The 18,596-nt window shown below is 34.8% G+C and overlaps 1 protein-coding gene across 3 annotated transcripts in view; it reads right to left on the reverse strand.

Annotated features, from left to right (window-relative positions):
- Window positions 1-2,907: 2,907 nt before the first annotated feature.
- The window catches only part of LOC117563622 (protein bunched, class 2/F/G isoform), a 133,175-nt gene continuing 117,486 nt past the window's right edge, over window positions 2,908-18,596 (reverse strand). For all 3 annotated transcript variants that reach the window (XM_034242027.2, XM_034242023.2, XM_052002673.1), the window contains one exon: window positions 2,908-3,594. In XM_034242027.2, coding sequence (XP_034097918.1) covers window positions 3,112-3,594 — 483 coding nt within the window. In that variant the 3' untranslated portion in view covers window positions 2,908-3,111. The remainder of the gene's footprint in view (window positions 3,595-18,596) is intronic.

The following is an 18,596-nucleotide window of genomic DNA, read 5'->3' on the forward strand; positions in this document are numbered from 1 at the left end:
TTTTGAAAAATCCATAAAATCCTTGAATGCCAATCGATAGTTTTGCTCACGTTGATTATAAAAAGGTAAGTCCTTACCAGATCCTTAAGAAATCGGCCGAGTTATGGCAAAAAAACGAATATTGTGTAAGCATTATTCGTTTTTTATTGCATACTTTTAGGGGCAGTATTCAATGAAATACAAAATCAGTCATAATTCGGCCTTATCCTTGCGGATTTGCAAAGGACACATATTTTCAAGATCGCTAGGACCAATTCTATCGATTGGCATCTAAGTCTATCGATTGGCATTAAAAATCCATCTAAGAATCCAACACGTAATTTTTTAATCCCAGTACGAAAAATTTCACGTGATTTTTTTTCCATTTACCTTGAAAACCTTCAATAGCAATCGATAGTACTTGATGTCCTGATTGCAAAAAGATAAATCCTTGTAGTAATCTGAATGAATTATGGCTAAAAAAAAAACGAATGTCCTTTGTTGAAGTCCCAAAGAATAAAAACGAGTGATTGTTTTGGATTTTTGTTTGGTTTTTATTATAATTGTATTGTTTCCTTTAGTTTAATATATATGTTTTGCATTTGATTTATTTGTTTTAATCTTTTTTGTTGATCGCTTACAAACTAATTAATAAATTAATAGTTAGACTTAAAAAAGATACTTAACGCGTCTAAATCAATCATGGGGGAGCAAAAATAAAACATGAAAAGCAAACGCATGACAAAGGTCCTTAAATAAAAAAAAAAACTAAAAAAATAAAAGAAAACAAAAGAATACTTTAAAACAATTACTTTAGTTGGATGGCTGCGACAGGGTTGCCACCTGCCATCACTGAATGCCCCGTCGAGTGTGTTCCGTAGATCGCAAGTTTTGTGCACTTTAGTGTAGAGTTGTTTTTTTTTCAGTTGATAGTTGAAACATATTTTGTTTTGTTTCTCGCCAACCTTAGACAAATTGAGTCTCCGCAGGTGGCATTATTGAGTTGCATGTTGCAAGGATGTGCTGACAAAACTTGGGGCATCTACGGGTTGCATCTACGGCGTGCATTCAGTCGAGGCAGGTGGTCAACACACTTTCTCTGTTATTTAATTTCAGTTTTAGCTAGTTAATGCTCTTCATTTGTTTATGCTTTTGCTTTCATTTCTTGTTGTTGTTGTAGTAGTTGTTGTTGTGGCTATGCGGCAGAGAGTGTGAAAGAGAGTAACAGAAATCTTACAACAGATTTGCTTTTTCTTGCGATTATACAAAAATTCGAAATTAATATTAATTATTAACTAAATATTTGCAATAACAATAAAAAATAGGACGACTTTTGCTTATCATAATATACATTCATTTGAGGCTTCTAAATAAGCCTTCTTCATCTTCATCTTCTTCTTCTTTTTCATTCTCTTTTCTGCTGCTGCATTTTTCATATTCTTCTTCTTGCATGTTTGCATATATAGTTTATAGGGGGGAAATTGGGGGGTTGTGGTGCATACTTTTAAAGTTTCACACGCATTTGAAATTGTTGTTTTCGATTAGCTTTCACACATAGTTTTTTTTGTTTATGTTTACATATATTTACAATAATTGCATTAATTAATCAGATAATTAGATATTTGTTTCGCATGTGTGTGTGTGTTGCGGGGTGTGTGTGTGTGTGAAAATACAGAATCTCAAAATAGTCTAAAAGTACTACAACATTTTCTACGAGCGTGTGTTTTTAATTATCTTTTGTTTTCATTTAATTAATGTGAAACATGCATTTTAGTTAATCAAATATCTTGTTTTTGTTTTTTGTTTGTTGTATTGATAATTAAATCATTAAATTATAAAAATAGCAGCTGTATTACATATTTATGTATCTATATAATCAGTGTTTACTTTTTTGTTTTGTTTTTCTTTATCAATTAGAATTAAGTGAATAAAATTGTTGATCTCTGCTGCTGTTGTTGACGCTCTTCTTCTTCAACTGACTCTCAATGTAATTTAATGTATTATTTTTTAGCGCTTGCTTCGATATTTTCTTGCTTTGCTTTTTGCTTTTTACAATTTACAATGCACAATGCAAATTATCACATATTTTTCTATATATTTCCGTTTCCGTTCCCTTTTCGCAATCTACCTTCTGCCAACTATTTTCTTCACATCATTTTAGCATTTTTTGTTACATTTTTGCTTTGTTGTTGTTTCATTATTAGTTTTTTGGCTCAAATTCTACTTCTAGCGGTTTAAGTATGTGTTTGAGGCCAAATTGTGTATGTGTGAGTGTGTGTTTGTGTGTATTTATTATTCATATTTGATTTGCACAACTTCCTTCGAGCTTCTACTTAATAACATGGAAACAAAATGCAATAAACAAACAAATAAAAAGAGCGTTTAAAATTAAATAAAACAGAATTGATGTGTTTATATGTTATTATGTTAACTGAACCTGAATGTTAATTCGCGCAGCAGCGCTCTCTGTTAAACAAAAAAAAACTGTCTGTTTACAGCGCCGTCGTTAACAGTCGCAGCCAGACTGTTAACACGCAGTCTATCCGCCTATGTCTACGTCTATGTGTGTGTGTATGGGTATGTGTGGGTTGTATGTGTATGTATATGTGTGAAGGTATGTGTTAAACAAATATCACAATCGAGAAATTAACAAAATGGCGGCTGCAGCAGCAATGCTACCGCACAGCAACAGCAGCAATAGCAGCGACAGCGACGCAACTTTAACAGCAAAATGTTATGCTGTTCACTCCTCTCTCTCTCTCTCTTGCTCTTTTTGAGCTTTTGTAATACTTTTGTTACTTGCTTGTGTTGGTGTTGTTGTTGTTGCGGTTAAAGTTGCTGCCGCTGCTGCTGCTGTCGTTGATGCGTTGCTGTTGGGGGGATTCTTGTTGTTGTTTTTTGGCTGCTATCGCTTTGTCTCTGTCTCAATTTTCTTGCAGCTTTTGCTTTTGGTTTTGTTTTTTTTTTTGCTTTTGTTTTGCGGCTACAACAAATTTCGACAAAGTTGAGTTGACATCTTTCATTATTTCGACATTCCAGTGCCCAGGACAAGGGGCCACTTAGCATTTTGTTGTTTTTGTGTTGTTTTTCTTTTAATTACGCATAAAACAAACTATAACAAGCAGCGAGCGCTTAGGACATTGGTCCATTTGTGCTGACGACCGCTGGCGCGACGCCGCTGCTGCCGTTAGTCGCTGCCTGCTGCTGCTGCACTGCATCGACAACTGAGACGGCTGCGTCGACGCCGACGACGACGCTGCTGCCGCCGTTCTCAGCGCTGCCATTGGCGAGTATTGTGGCTGGCGCTGCCGACGTCGCTGGACTGGTTGCTGCCGCTGTCGACGTCGCTGCCGCTGCTGCGGTGACTGTTGCTGCTGTTGGCGCCGCTTGAATGGCTGGCGTTGCGGGGGGTGCGGCAACGGCGGCGGGCTGCTGACTGCCTGCGATCTGCAGCTGCATTTGCAATTGTTGCAGCGTCTCCGGCGACATGTTCGATTTGAGTATGTTGTTCTCAAGCTCCAGATTCGAGATCTTATCCATCAGCTCGGAGATGCGCTCTTTCAACACTTCCACCTCCTCGCGCACCGCAATCATGAGATGCGATTTGACCAGATCCTGTAATACAAAGCGAAAATTAAATATTAGTAAACTCGAAATAAGTTCATTAAATTAATTACATATTAAAAAGAGCTTTCGTTTATTTTTACACCTGTGTTGAGGTGTGACCGCAATAATAATAATAATTGTCATCTGGTTACTCTTCACCTAACATTAACAGCTGTCTGCTGATCGAACATGTTGCATAACAGCGTTACGCGCTGTTAACTGCACGCAGTCCAACAGTGCGTTAACAGCGATCGTTTATCGATATCGATAGCAATAAAAAAGCATGGTGTCATATTTAAAATGAACAGGACAATTGCGAAAAATCGATGTGAGCGCATTAAATGTCAAAGTCGACTCGACTCGACTCATTCATAAATTATTTTCGATGTTTGCTCAGCAGCATGTGGCGTGTTTTATTCGCGCAAAAGCGCAAAGCAATTTCAAAGAAATGTTATTGAAAGGTAAGTATGGGAAGGGGAGGGGCAGGGCAGGGGCGTGTAATTTCGTGGCCAATGTCAATGCCAACACGCCACGCGTGCCCCGTGCCCGCGTGTGTTTGGCAGTGTCATGAAAATTTAGTATTGCCATTAAGCGATGCCAACACACGCAAAAAAAAGAAAAAAACAGTAAAAGCAGCGACAGATTTCTGTACAACTGTCGCCCCCTGGCGTCATCTTATTGTCTCCCTCTCACTCACACACCTGACGTTGGCGGTTGCATGTGCTGCTGTTTGTGGCACGTGCAACAGCAGCAAGCAGGCAGGTGAGTCTTTTATTTTTTCTTTATTTCGCTGCCACTCAACTTATACCTAGTTCCGTTTTGATTTTCGTTTTGCTTTGCTTTTTTCCCGTTTTTTTTTTTGCTATAAATAAACGCATCTCTCGCTTTTTAGCCAATTTCACATCAAGTTTGTTGCTGTGATTTTGGCCTGATTTTCACTCTCCACTCTCCCAAATAAAAGTCCACAAACTAAGGAATATTCTCGATCAGGCAGCAGACGCATGCATCAAAAATCACGTCACAGTGAAAACAAGAAAAAAAAAAAATCGCTTCAACTATATTTTAGTTGCCACGTTGGCAAATCGCTCGCGTTTCACGCGCGTTTCGTGTGCGATTTTCTCTTAGTCATAGCCAAGTAAACAACGGCGGTAAATCAAAAAGAATTATGGGCTTCGGAGGAATGAGGCATGGCCGTCTCGCATGTTCACACAATCGCCGCCGTACGCTTCATTCTTTTTGGCAAAATGCTCAAAATCTACAATTGGCACTCTCTATAAATATTTGCACGTTTTTATTTTTTCGGGGGGATTTGAAAATTATGTATATAATCCATTTGCGAGTCAATGAAACCCCAAAAATAACAAAACACATACTAGATGTGCGTGTTTTTTTTTTAAATAGATAGAATCTTTCTTTTCGGCGACAGCTAATCAATTCAATTAATGCTTAGGAAACTGCGCAACGAATTGAAACAGTAAAACGAAGGTGATAAATATTTATCAATTTCGTAGAGTGCAAAACAGGTCTAACCGAAATATGTATTAAATATATTATTTATGGCAAATAAAAATAATTTATTACTCAGAGACAGGTGTGCATCTCATTAATATTAAATATTCATTTCAAATATGTAGCTAAAGAATAGAAAACTGAGGAGTTGGGGTTTTCTGTCTTTCTCTCTGTGTTTTGTTGGAGTTGAGTTCGAAGTCGCGTCGCGTTGCGTCGTGTTGAGTTGAGTTGTGGTTGTGACGAGTCGCGTTGCGTCGAGTCGAGTCGGGTCGAGGTTCGTTTGGGTTCACGCCTCAGCTCAGAGGTAGAGACAAACCTCATCTTCCCGTTGTTGTTTGTCTTTTATTTTTTTGGCTGCACTTTGCTCAACGAAAACCCATAAAAATACACACACACAAACACACATTCACACACAGAGAGCCAAATATGGCGACCAAGACTTCTGCTGCCTGTCGTCGTCTTCACTTGTTCCATGTGCTCTTTGTTGTCTTTACTTTTGTTTTTTCTTTCTTTTCTCATTTTTCATTTTTCATTTTTTTTTTGTTCATTTTCTTGGCCGAGTACAAAGGAATTTTGGCTGGCAAATTGGCACGAAATAAATGCTCGAGATTGACAGTTTTGAGATGCGTTTGACAGCCTAAAAGGTTATTTTTTTCTTATTTTCTTTTTGGTCTATGCACAAAAATCAATAGAACTGCAAGGTGAAACTGCTTGTCCCCCCCCGCTCTCACTCTCTCCCTCCCTCGCTTGCTCTCTCTGTCTATATATTATGTTTTTCGTTTGCGCTAAGATGATACATACTTTTGCATTTGGCACCATCACGTAGCAGGGACTGTCGTAGCCCTTCTGCCAAATCTCGTAGAGCCAATTTTCTGGCTGGCGAAGCGACATTGTGCCCATCATAATTATTTGCTTTTGCTTTTTTTTTGTATTACAGTTTATGCACTAATATTTTTGGTATGTTCTTTTCTTTCTCTCTCTCACTCAGTCTCTTTTAATGTAGAGTATTTCACTTGTCGCACGCACTTTATATTTTAAAATTGTTTGCGTTATATAATTAAAATAATTAGTTTATATCACAGTTACAAAAATCTTTCAAATATATGTATTTTTTTCTTCTGTGCTTTCTTTGCTTCTTTTTTTTCACTTGTGTCTGTCTGTTTCTTATTTGCCGTTAATTTTTTCTTTTTGGTTTTGCGTTGTGTTTACGGCAAAAGTTCAGCAATGACTGAATTCGCTGCGTAGCTTTTGGTAATTTATGAGACCGGCGCAAAGCTTTTTTTGCTTTTGCATTTGCATTCGACGAGCTTTTCTGCGTGTTGCTTTTTTTTTTTGAGTGTGTTGTTTGCAAGTTTACGATTGCGATTTTTTTGTTTGCTTGCTGTGATTCTTGAATTTAATGTAATTCAAAGAGTCTCTTTTTGGCTTTGCACAAATACTTTAAAAACTTATTATCAAGTATTTTAATTGTAAAAAATGTTTTTCTTTTTTTATTTTGTTTAGCGGTTTTGTTCCGAGTTTGTGTTGCGTGTAGCGAGTTGAGCTGGCGACTGAACGTCTGCTTGCAATTAGCGTCTGATTTTATATCAAAATGGCAGCACCGCTTGCTGAGAGCCGAGAGCGCGAGCACGCGGCAAGAGAGCACGAGAGAGCCGGAGTGAGAGAGACAGGCAGAGAGAGAGAGAGAGAGTAAGCGAGCGTGCTGTGTATCTGGTCAAATATTTTTTTGTTTTTGCTTCATTTTTTTTTTGTTTTTGGGAGTGCGCGCCATGTTGCGACAGCTCCTCCTCAGCTGTGTGTGTGTGTGTGTGTGAGAGTGTGATTGTGTGTGTATCTCATACTCATAGACGGGTGTGTATCTTTATCTATAAGTATTTTCATGCAACTCTGTTGCTCTCTGTTTGTTTTGACGCGCGATTCGCCGTCGCGACTCTCGAGAGTCTTCTTCCATAATTTACATACTTTTATTTATTTATTCATTTTATTTACTACAACATCAGCCTGGGTTTTATATTATTAATAATTAAACAACATTTTGTTGTTATTTTACAGACTTATTTATATAGGGAGTAACTACGAAGCTCACGCTACTTTTCTTGTTTTTTTTTTGCTTCATTTTGCTGCTCTTTTTTGCTCTGTTGTTTCTTTGACACTTTTTGCGCTGCGACGCAAAAACTTTATTGCTTTTTTCTCTTTCTTGTTTTGGTTTTTTATTTTATCATACAAAAAAAAAACAACATACTCGAAATGCTCAGTGAGCGAGCGAGCAAGCGTTCTTCTAGAGACTTTTTTGAGCAAACCATGCGGTGGCTTTCAACAACAACAACATGCTGGTTGTTGTTGATGAGGTGATGATGGTGGTGGTGGTGTGGTGTTTGCGGTGGTGGTTGTGGTGGTTTCGACCTTTTTGCGCATTGCGTTTAATGCTGAGAGAGCAAAAACACTTTCTTCAAAGTTTGTTTTGAGTTGTCGAAATTGAAATGCAGTTTATATAATCGAGTCAATTGTTTCCGCTTCACTTTGCTTTTGCTTTTGCAGCGTGAAAAAGCAACAACAACAAAACCAGCAAAGACCAACAGAAATTCAAGGGCTTGCAAATTTGCAAAACAAATTGTCGAAAACAAAAAGAAAAACAACAACATTGACTGCAGCATTTACTGTTGGCAACTGTGTTTGAATTCAACACATGGCAACATGGAACGTATCGATTTCATGCGCATGTCTCTCCTCTCCTCCCCACTCCCCCTTTCTCTGCATACACAAATGCGGAACCCCAAAGTAAAGCTCACACAACAACAACAACAACACAAGTCTGTCTCTGTCTGTAACATTTCCCATAGAACAAAAAGCCGGCAACGAATTGCACAAAAAAACATCCGCGTTAAGGCGGCAAAAATTGTAAAAATCAACCAAAGTAAACAAATATGTAATAATAAATGGAATGGAATGGAAAGAAAGCAAATAAACAAACAACAATTAATTGCACATTTGTACAAACAAATAAGTAATAACTCTCGCTCATCTGAACAATTTGCACTCTGTGTGCGTTTTTTCTGGTGACCAGAAACTCAACTCGATTGCAAAACTACGACCGCAAGCAACTGCGTAGAATGCATCATAAAGACAACATTTCTAAATGACATAACGAGTGTATTAACAGTGCTCTACGGAGCATTCTTGATAACGAGTTGAGGCATTAAAGGCTTACGAAAGGGTAACAATACATCCGACAGTTGGCAATAGTCGAGTTGGAATTGAAATTTTCCACTGTGGAATGTTAAAAAGCTTAATTGACAATTATCACTTCCAAAGATTTCTTATTAATAACAGAAGAGTTCGTTTAACATGCTAAATGTTAACATATTAAGCTTTACATAATGTAGAATTACATTCAAAAGCTAACAGAATTCAAAGAAGATAACAAAAGAATTCGTTTAACATGCCAAATGTTAACATATTAAGCTTAACATAATGTAGATTAACATTCACTGTAAAATTAACATGCTCAATTAGCAAAATATATGTATGTTTTCATTGATTTATGAATTCATTTGCGTAATACTAAACAATATAAAACTGTCTCTATAATTAACTTAATACTCAGTAAAAAAATAAGGAAAGCTAACAGAATAAGGGACAACAGAATATCTCTCTTAACACAGCAAATGTTAAAATACTTAACATAACATGAAAGTTAACACTTTCTATTAACAAAATGCATGTGAATAGATTTATGAATTCATTTGCTTAGTATTAAACAAAAATAAAGTATCTCTATAATTGAATTAATACTCAGTAACAAAATAAGGGAGGGAGGAAAGAATAAGATTATAAAGTGACAACAGAATATCTCTCTTAACATACGAAATGTTAAAATAGTTAACATAACATGAAAGTTAACACTTTCAATTAGCAAAGTCCATGTAAATTAATTTCATTTGCATAGTATTAAACAAAAATAAAGTATCTCTATAATTGAGTAACAATATAAGGAAGGAAGGAAAGAATAAAGAGACAACAGAATATCTCTCTTAACATAGAAAATGTTAAAAAACTTAACATGAATGACAGCAAACATGTATTGTAAAGTTAACACTTTCAATTAGCAAAATATATAATATGCAAATAGATTTATTAATTTATTCGCGTAATATTCAACATTACTTAATGTGCTCTATAATTATTACAAATTAAATAGCAAACTCGTGCAGCGCGTAATAAATAGCTTGTAGAGAAAGAGAGTAGAAGAGGGGAACAAACTGCAGTCACATTAACAGTCGCAATGACAAACCTAAAAGGGGGCAAATGCCTCCCCCGCAAAAATATATATATGTAAGTATATTTTAAAAGCGATTGCAAAGTGAACTTTATAGTAAAAGCGTGTGGAAATTTTATTTCGTTGTTTACAAACAAAAGCCAGAAAAAAAAGAGAACCACAATGAGAATTGCAATAAAAGCAGCTCAGCTGCAGCGTGTGGAAAATTACAACAGAATTTCTATTATTTCTATTAGTTTTTTTCGATTTTGGCACGCGGTCAACGCGTGTGTTTGTGAGGGAGGCGCGTTGTTAGAATAAAAAACTATATAGTATATATAGAATATATATTGTATTGTTGTGAAAAGTAAACTATTGGAATCTGCGCCAATTAAAAGTGGATGTATTCCGGCTGATTCCGAATTCGATTTCGATTCAGTGACTGAATCATATTACGGCGCGTGCAAAGGGTTCGGGAAATTAATGGATTGCAGCTTGTGGACTTTGGGCTGAGAAAGCAATATAAGATAATTGAGCAACTGTGTCTAGAGTGTATGTGTCTCTTATCAATGGGGAAACATCTCATGCATCTTACTGAGAACTATCTGTATCTGTGGTTATAAAACATTCTCGTAGACATGCAGTCTCCACAGCCGACTGAAGGTTAAAAAGTCTAGAGCTTCGAGTGTTGAAGCAATTATATAAAACTTGTGTTGACAGTTGTTCAATTTGTGTTTTTAGAGAATGGTTACACAAGTAAATACAGACTGAGAATCAAGTATTATTTGCTCTGATTCTCATTCAAACTTGACAGTTTTGAGTGGTCTCAAGTGACCATCGTGGATTCTCATCCTATTTTCGACTACTCAACAAAAAAACAGAACTGTCTCCTCTTATCATGCCACCTGTCATTCATTTCCTCTGCATTTCCACAGAAATGTTTGCCAAGAAGAAAGAAGCGTTTTTGATGTATTGACAGCTGTGTGCCATTTTGTTAAATTTGTTCAATTTGTTGAATTTGGCAACCACAATTTTTACCGTTTACCGTTTATCAGTGGAGCAGATCGAACAAACGGAACTGCAAACTGGACAAACGGCTGCTTCTCAATATTATCAGCTCAAATATGTCTAATCTCTGAGAATTTCGCCTCGAACTTGTTTCGGTCAGCGAGAGAGAAAGGGAAGGAGAAGCAGCTACTCTAAGCAAGAGAAAGAGAAGCAGCTACTCAAAGCATTTGTTTTGATTTTGGGCAAGTGCTCGAAGAAGAGTCGCATTTTTAATTGGCTCTGTTCTCGTTGTGCTGACGTATCGACGTATCTTCGCTCTTCCATGCTAAATGGCCGGCAATTGAAATTCATTAAAAACAAATCAAATAACGACGACAAACAGCAAAATGTCGCCAGCGACATAAATTTGAGAAGGCAGCCACAAAAGCAATAAACGAGGTGGGGTCTCAATTTCGTTGGGATATTATTGGAACACACACACATTTAACTATCAGCTCATCATCATTGTTAGCGAGAAGCTTATCAGAGAAGCTAGTCCCCGATTGTCTGGCGAAGCTTATCAGCAGCAGCATTCACACACTGTATGCGTGATTAACTCAAAGGCAAATAGATCACAGCAGCAGTTGAGTTCGTAATCAACTATTAGCACATTTGTTTACCAACACAGCAGGTAAACAAATACAAATACAGACAGAGAGAATGGTTTTCAATATATGCTAATATATATTCACATATATAGATTTTGTATTTGTATCTTGCCTAAAATACACCTTGTTTATTTGACCACAACAAATAGAGCTGCCAATTTGCCAGCGTCTGAGTCTGAGACTCAATATTTGCATAGAAATTAGTATAGATCATCATCATCATCGACTAAGTCAAACTCTGACTCAGCTTCTTATCTTCTTCCTTTTCTCATATGTATCTGTAGTTACTCATTGTATCGTGTCTTTCTGGATCCCTGTGACACGTGTAGCCAAACAAAGCAACTAGTTTTCTTATCAACTATACTGAAAGAAAGAGAGCGAGGCAGTTGCCTGCCTGCTTCTGTTGCAGTCAATAGCCAATTGTAGACATTTTTTGCATAGAGCCAATCAAAGGAAATACTAATAAAAACGAGCTAAACGAGCTTAATAGCAGCAACAGCAGTTCGAACAGCCCTGAACAGAGAAATATTGGCATCAAGCGACTGCGACTGCGACACAATGCATAAAAAAGGTAGTTGAGGAAACAAATCAACAAAAGATCTGTCTCTGAATCAGCCAAGTCAGAATTGCAGGCAAATGATTGTAATTATAAGCTAAATACTTAGCAAATTTCATTGTTTCTGTTTCAAAAGTCAATATGACTAAAGAAAACTATTATTTGCAAAGCAAAATCAAAGCTTCAATAAAGTTATTTCATTACGATATATTACTTTAGTGAGCCCTAAACTTTATCTACAATTATTTCCTGGTCACTCTCCTGCCAAACTATAGTATTTAAGTGTTAGTATATAGAATTTTATATTCAGCTTTACAAACAAATAATGAATAAATCTGTCTCTGAATCAGTAAAGTCAGAATTAAAGGCAAATGATTGCAATGATAAGCTAAATATTTAGCAAATTTCATTGTTTCTCTATAAGAAGTGAGATTTTGAAACACAAATGTGAACTTTATTGAAGAGTATTATGAATAATCCAAACAATTATTCTCTAAGTAAAACATCAATATTTCATAGACCATTTGATATAATCTTTCAATTCAGGGTACTCTACATTATCTACACTTGTTCTTAATAAAAATTTGGATTTTAAAACACAAATAAGAATTTTATTGACTAATTATTATGAATAAACAAAACTATCCACAAAACCAAATCAAATCAGTGTGACCAACATTATCCACACTTATTTCTAATCACTCTCCTACAAAAATATAGTATTTTATTGCTATTTTATAGTATATTAGCACTATATATGGTACTTAAGTTTCTTGAAATTCACATTTTCATTTCACAAACCTGCATGAATTTGTCGTATTTTTAAATCCCATTCGCCTTGATCATGCCAATTAGTGATCTTTTAATGCAATTTGATTAATTACTGTACACATGTTAAATGTTAATTCAGCAAAATCAAATCTAGCTAAGAAATTGGGCAATTAGTTTTTATGTATTCAGCAAGTGTTCTGCGAATTGTGTGCAATTAAATTGCATTTCTGATGAATATATAGAGAACTTATGTGCCACCCACGCGATATTCAGGGATGAGAAAAAAGATGACGCATTTGATGTGTTCATAAAAAGAAAACTTTTGCTTTCGCCCAAGAAGAAAGCGTGCCAAGAATATAATAAAATTGAAAATTGAATATGGAAAATGAAGAAATATTTCGTTTGGTCACCTATAAGTTATAGTATTAGCAGATGTATAGAGCGATTTGACAGCTCAACATCAGCCTACAATATTATTGTATTTGCCAAAGACTTTGTTTGACAGTTCTAAATTAGGTTGATCGGTGCCGAAAATACACTGAAACATTACTCACTCAATTTTGTGTCTTTCAGGGAAATTGTGGCGGCAAAAATACAAACGAAAAATATAAAAAAAGAGGAACACATTTGATAATTATTGTACACGACACTCGCTCATTTCTTTTTTTGGTGGCCTTAACCCAAAACTTGGGCTGACAATGCGAAAAAAAAAGAAACGGAATGGTTACAAGGATATTTCTGCGAGTTAGCTAAAGAACAACAATAAATAAATTCGAACTGCAATCTGATGTACATAGTTCTCTTGTTGTCGCCGTAGTAAATTGAATAAACATCATCATTGTCATTTTCATTTCATTTCTCAAAATTCAGCCAGAATTCAGGTCAATGGGAAAGTTTATTCAACCGTCGCGTAGCCACGCGCAAAAATAAACCTCTGGCGAAAATAATAATAAATACGTGATATTTCATTCTATTCTGAGAGGTGTGTATGGGGGGGAGATTGTGCTGAAAGGATGTTCAGTTAATAGCCAGAGACACGTGTGGCTAATAAAATATCAGAGATTGAAAAAAAGTTCTAGTAAACCTGACAATAAACTGAAAATAGTTGAAAAATCAAAACTTTCGTCTTAGTATTAAGAATTTTGGTCTGAAAAGTGCGTCATGATTATGAAAATCTTAATGCTAGAAAATACATTTTGATTTCAAGAACATTTGATTCAAGTTCTCATCAATAAGATGAAAAAATCTTATAGTTTCAAGACATAAAATATTATCATAAGATACAAAAAATATTACTTTACATTACATATTACAAGAATTTGTTCATAAAGTGATCTTATTTTAAGAACACAATTTTTAAGAAGAATATTCTTAATTTTAAAAATTGGTTTTTTTTCAGTGTGCTCTAAATTAGTTGATTAAGAAATACTTGAAATGAATACTAGATTCACTTTTCTTTCTACTTTTTCCCACTTCTACGAATTTCCATAAATGGAAGTATTAAAAGCTGAGTAGCTCATCACTTTATTATAATCTGGGCGATTGCAAGTGATAAAAGAGCTGACCCTGAACTGAGAGTTGATAACCCTACAATACACAGAACTCAGATTTATATAATTCTATATTACTAATGTATAAAAACACAAGCAGAATAAGTGAATAAGTATTTTCAGATAATCTTAAAAAAACAAATATGTAATTGTGTTTAATTTTAGCTGAACTTGAGAAAGATTTAGTAGAAAATTAAACTTGAAAAGGGAGGTTTGAATTACAAAAGATGTTATGGATTGGAATGATTGGAATTTTAGAAAATATATCAATATGAAAAGTGTCTTGAAAACTTTTATCAAAAACATCATGAAAAGTAGTTTAAAAGCTAAAATTGCTATCAATATAAGAATTATCTAAGGTAAAACTGTATGAATACTAGTTGAAAAGGTAAAATCGATATCCAAATAAAAAGTATCTTAGAAACTCTTAGGATACACAGTTTAATAAGAAGTTGAAAAAGAATACCTTATCATTATATTTAACAAAGTGACTTAGAAACTCTTACAAAAAAAGAGCATGAAAACTAGTTGAAAAGGTAAATTTGTTATCTGTTAAAATACTTGAAATAGCTAAGCAGCCTAGACAAAAGCCATTAAAGATCGTTTTTTAAACGTCTCTCTCCCCCTACCAGATTTATGAACTGCTATTTTAGTGTGTGTCTCTGTGACCTCGGTTGTGAACGAAAGGGAAGGGAACCTCAAGCAGCAGGCATCAACAGCAATTTTCCACGTTTGGGGACACAGAGTCAAATCGAATCGAGTCGACTCGAGTTGAGGCAACACATAAAACAGAAAGCACAGTTAATTGCCACACGCGTGCGGCGCCTTCAACCAATTTGCCAGCCATCTTTTACAGCTAATTTGCGCATTCGAATGCAATTAGCAGTTCGGTCTGTCGTCTGGCTGCGGTTTATATGGCTCTGTGTGACGTCGTCTAGGTATTTGGCTGGCATTCGAGATTGGGTCTCGGACTGCGGCTGCCTCTCAACTACCTGGCCACATGCTAATCCGCATTGCAATCGCAATCTGATGGTCAGAAGGCAAATCGTAAATTGCCTAGAGAGTTGTTGTTGTTGCTGTTGTTGTTGCAACAATCTGTGCTGACTGCTGAGTTAATTGCATTTGTTTTTGGCTGCTCTCAGCTCTCTGATGGATGATGCAGTTTTACGATCGCATTTTTATGCGGAATATGTGTGAGGTTCACATGTGTGTAAACTCCCAAAGTGCTGTAAAATGTTGTAAATATCTATTGTTTACAACCAAGTTATCCTAACATATTCAAAACTCAGCAGCCTTGTGCCTAATGAGGCAGGTTTCAGCTGAAACTGCGAGTAAACACAGATCATGTGTGATAAATAGGGAAAACATCGGAAAAACTTGGAAAATATTGGATCTAGATATGCTTCAAAAATGAAGTAGAAAGTTCAGCTTGGGAATTCTAAGTGTGGGAATTCAATTTGTTTACTTTTTTTGATGAGTAAACAAATTTTGGAAACTTTTATAAAGGATTAAGTATTACAAATTATAGGGGAAACTTTGAAAATATTGAATGAAGAAGAAAGTTTAGCTTGGAAATTTTAAGAAGAATTCAATTTGTTTACTTTTTTCAAAGAATGAACAAATTTAGAAAACTTTTATTAAGGATTAAGTATTGAAAATTATAGGGAAAATTTTGTAATTTTAAAAATTATAGGATTTACATATGCTTCAACAATGAAGTAGAAAGTTCAGCTTGGAAATTCTAAGTGTGGGAATTCAATTTGTTTACTTTTTTTAATGAGTAAACAAATATAGAAAACTTTTATTAAGGATTGAGTATTGAAAATGATAGGGAAAACTTTGAAATTTTAGAAAGTATAGGATTTAGATATGCTTCAACAATAAAGTAGAGAGGAGGTCAGCTTGGAAATTGGGAATTCAATTTGTTTACTCTTTTGTAGAAAACTTTTATTAAGAATTCAGTATTAAGAATAATAGGGATAACTTTGAAAATTTGGAAAATATTGAATATATATATATACTTCAAAAATTAATAGCAAGTTCAGCTTGGAAATAATATTTGAAGGAATTCATTCTCAATACTTTTAAGAGCAAACAAAGTTTATAAATCTTTTATTTAAATTATCTATCATTAATTGTTTTTAAGAGTTCTGTGCTCACTTTTTTGATAAGCAAACAAAATTTAGAAAACTTTTATAAAGAATTAAGAATTTAGTTTTTAATGAGCCAACAAATTTAGAATCCTTTTTTTAGAATTTAGAATTTTGTGTTTACTTTGCTTATTAAAAAAAGCAAACAAAATTTTCGAATTTATAATTGTTTTTAAGAGTTCTATGTTTACTATGAGCAAACAAATTTAGAAAACATTTATCTAAATTACGTTGCGATTGTCAGAGATAAGAAATCAATTGGTTTATATAACAGAATGCATTTGTTCAGCTCTAATAATAGCCTGGCTTTTATAACTCCCAAATGCCATCACCTTCAGTTTTGTATAACAAACTGAATTGAAAGAGCTTCTAATATAATTGTGATATGGCACAACGTATGACACTATTTATGGGCCCTAAATGAGCTTTTCTTATCGCATTACAACACTCCCCAAATACTTTGCTCTTCTCTCTCCCCTCTTCTTCTCTCGCTTTTTTTTGCTGTCTCTTTGTTTGTCATTCGTTCGAGTTGAGTTCGCTCTCCACTTTGGGCTCTCTATGCATATCATACAAATAGTTCGTAAACAAATGAGTTGTGAAAGAGGAATGAAAAATACATGCTGAGAACACGCAGAAAATTAATGAAAATTTCGAACAGAACAACAAGAGAACAGCGAAAATAAAGGCTTCCTCACAAACAATACCGAAAAAAGAACAAAATTATCATGAATTATTCAAGGCCAATGATTGAAGGCAGAAGCAGAACAATAACAACAACAAACTGAACAGAGACCACTATTATTTCATACTGTATCGGACCCTATTTGATGATCTGATGATATGCGAGGGTTGCTCGAAAGCCAAGCGAAAGCTTTTGTTTGCTGCATTTCCTCTTTAAACATTCTATGGAATGCTTTCTGATCAATCCATTTTGAAAGCTTCCTTCAACTTTTGCCTCAAAAATTAATAATTTAGAATCATAATCATTAGAAAACTTTTATAAATAATAAAGAATTTTATTTCCTTTTTTGATAAGCAAACAAAATTTTCGAAATTATTAATCAATAGTTGTTTTTAAGACTATAAAACTTTGTTGCAATCAAAAATCTATATTCAATATGCTCCCAGTATAAATTAATTGACAAATTTCGAAAATTCTATTGTTATGAATTTGAAATATTTTCACATTAAATAGAAATAAACTAAAATACTCGCTGCATATATCATCGGTTAATAGTTTATAGGTTAAAGTGTAATAAAAATGTAGAAACAGTTCATAAAGCACCCAAGCTTTCTTTCTCTTTCTTTCTACTTTTGTAAAATCACATAATTATGTACTTTTGGAACTTCCCTCGCGTATCATGCTCTCAATGCCTGGCCACGATCTGATTCTCATAGTTAATGCGAAATATTTTAATTATTTTGTTTTGTTAGTCAAAGTTTTCTTTTCTCTGATCTGCTCTGTGTTGTTTTGTTTCTTCATTTGTTTTGCTGCCTCCTTCGTGCCTTCGCTATTTTTGGCACTCATCAAAAAGATCATTTTGTGACGCCCCCGCGTCCGTCTTCTGTCTTTTATTGAGTCTCCCCTCTCTCCCTCCTCAGTTTAATGTTCAAATAGTTCTCGATACGTCGGACAAACTGTTCAATTTATTCTTCTATGGAATATTACTTTGCTCTTTATTGAAATTCATTGAGAGCATTGACAATTGTCTGCTGGAAAAATTTTCAACTAGCTATCCCACAATCTATAAGAAACTAATTGACTTACGAGCCGACCAACACAAACCAGATGTTGTTTGTCTTCTCCCCTTTTATTATTTTGATTATGTTCTCAAATGCTTACCTGCAAAGACAGAAGAGAAGAGAGAAGGGTAAGAAGTGTGTCAAAAATAGGTAAACAAAATGTAAATTATGTTGTTCTTAAAGTATTCGTGGAAAAATTAGACATCAAACTGTCAACAGATGATGATATAGTACTGATATATATAGATGATAGAAAGCATAAAAATGCTGTTTCTTTCGTTTTATTAATTTTCGCTAAAGACTAATTATAAGATCAAGATCCCATCAAGCAAATTGAACGTGGCGAAATTTGTTGTATTTTTCCCCATTTAGTTTTTCTTAGCTAAATTATTAACGCGGAAACAAACGAGAAACGGTTTATAGACTGCTTTATAGAGTTTATTGAGCTATTTAAGAATCGTGCACATTTCACAGATAAATATGTATTTGTATATAATATAAAGTATGTCTAACGTCAAAGGCATTTCTATATTCTCTAGCTGAAAGAAAACTTTCCATCGTTGTTTGTGGGCCTAATTCAATGGCAGATATTGGTGCCAATTTCAAGTGTCCAACTAGCGACAACACGTGATGAAAGAAGCCACATACGAGTACAACAAAATTAATCATCGCATTGCAAAAGCATCTAATTTTAAACGATGTGAACGCATCCATCTGTTTTTTTTTTTGTTGCCCGCCATATGCAAAAAAGGCAAACGCGTTTCCATTGCGATTGCGAGTATGTTGGTGTTGTCGATCATGGCCAAATATATACACATACAT

The sequence above is a fragment of the Drosophila albomicans genome, chromosome 2L (genome assembly GCF_009650485.2).
Source record: "Drosophila albomicans strain 15112-1751.03 chromosome 2L, ASM965048v2, whole genome shotgun sequence".
NCBI classification, from domain to species: domain Eukaryota; kingdom Metazoa; phylum Arthropoda; class Insecta; order Diptera; family Drosophilidae; genus Drosophila; species Drosophila albomicans.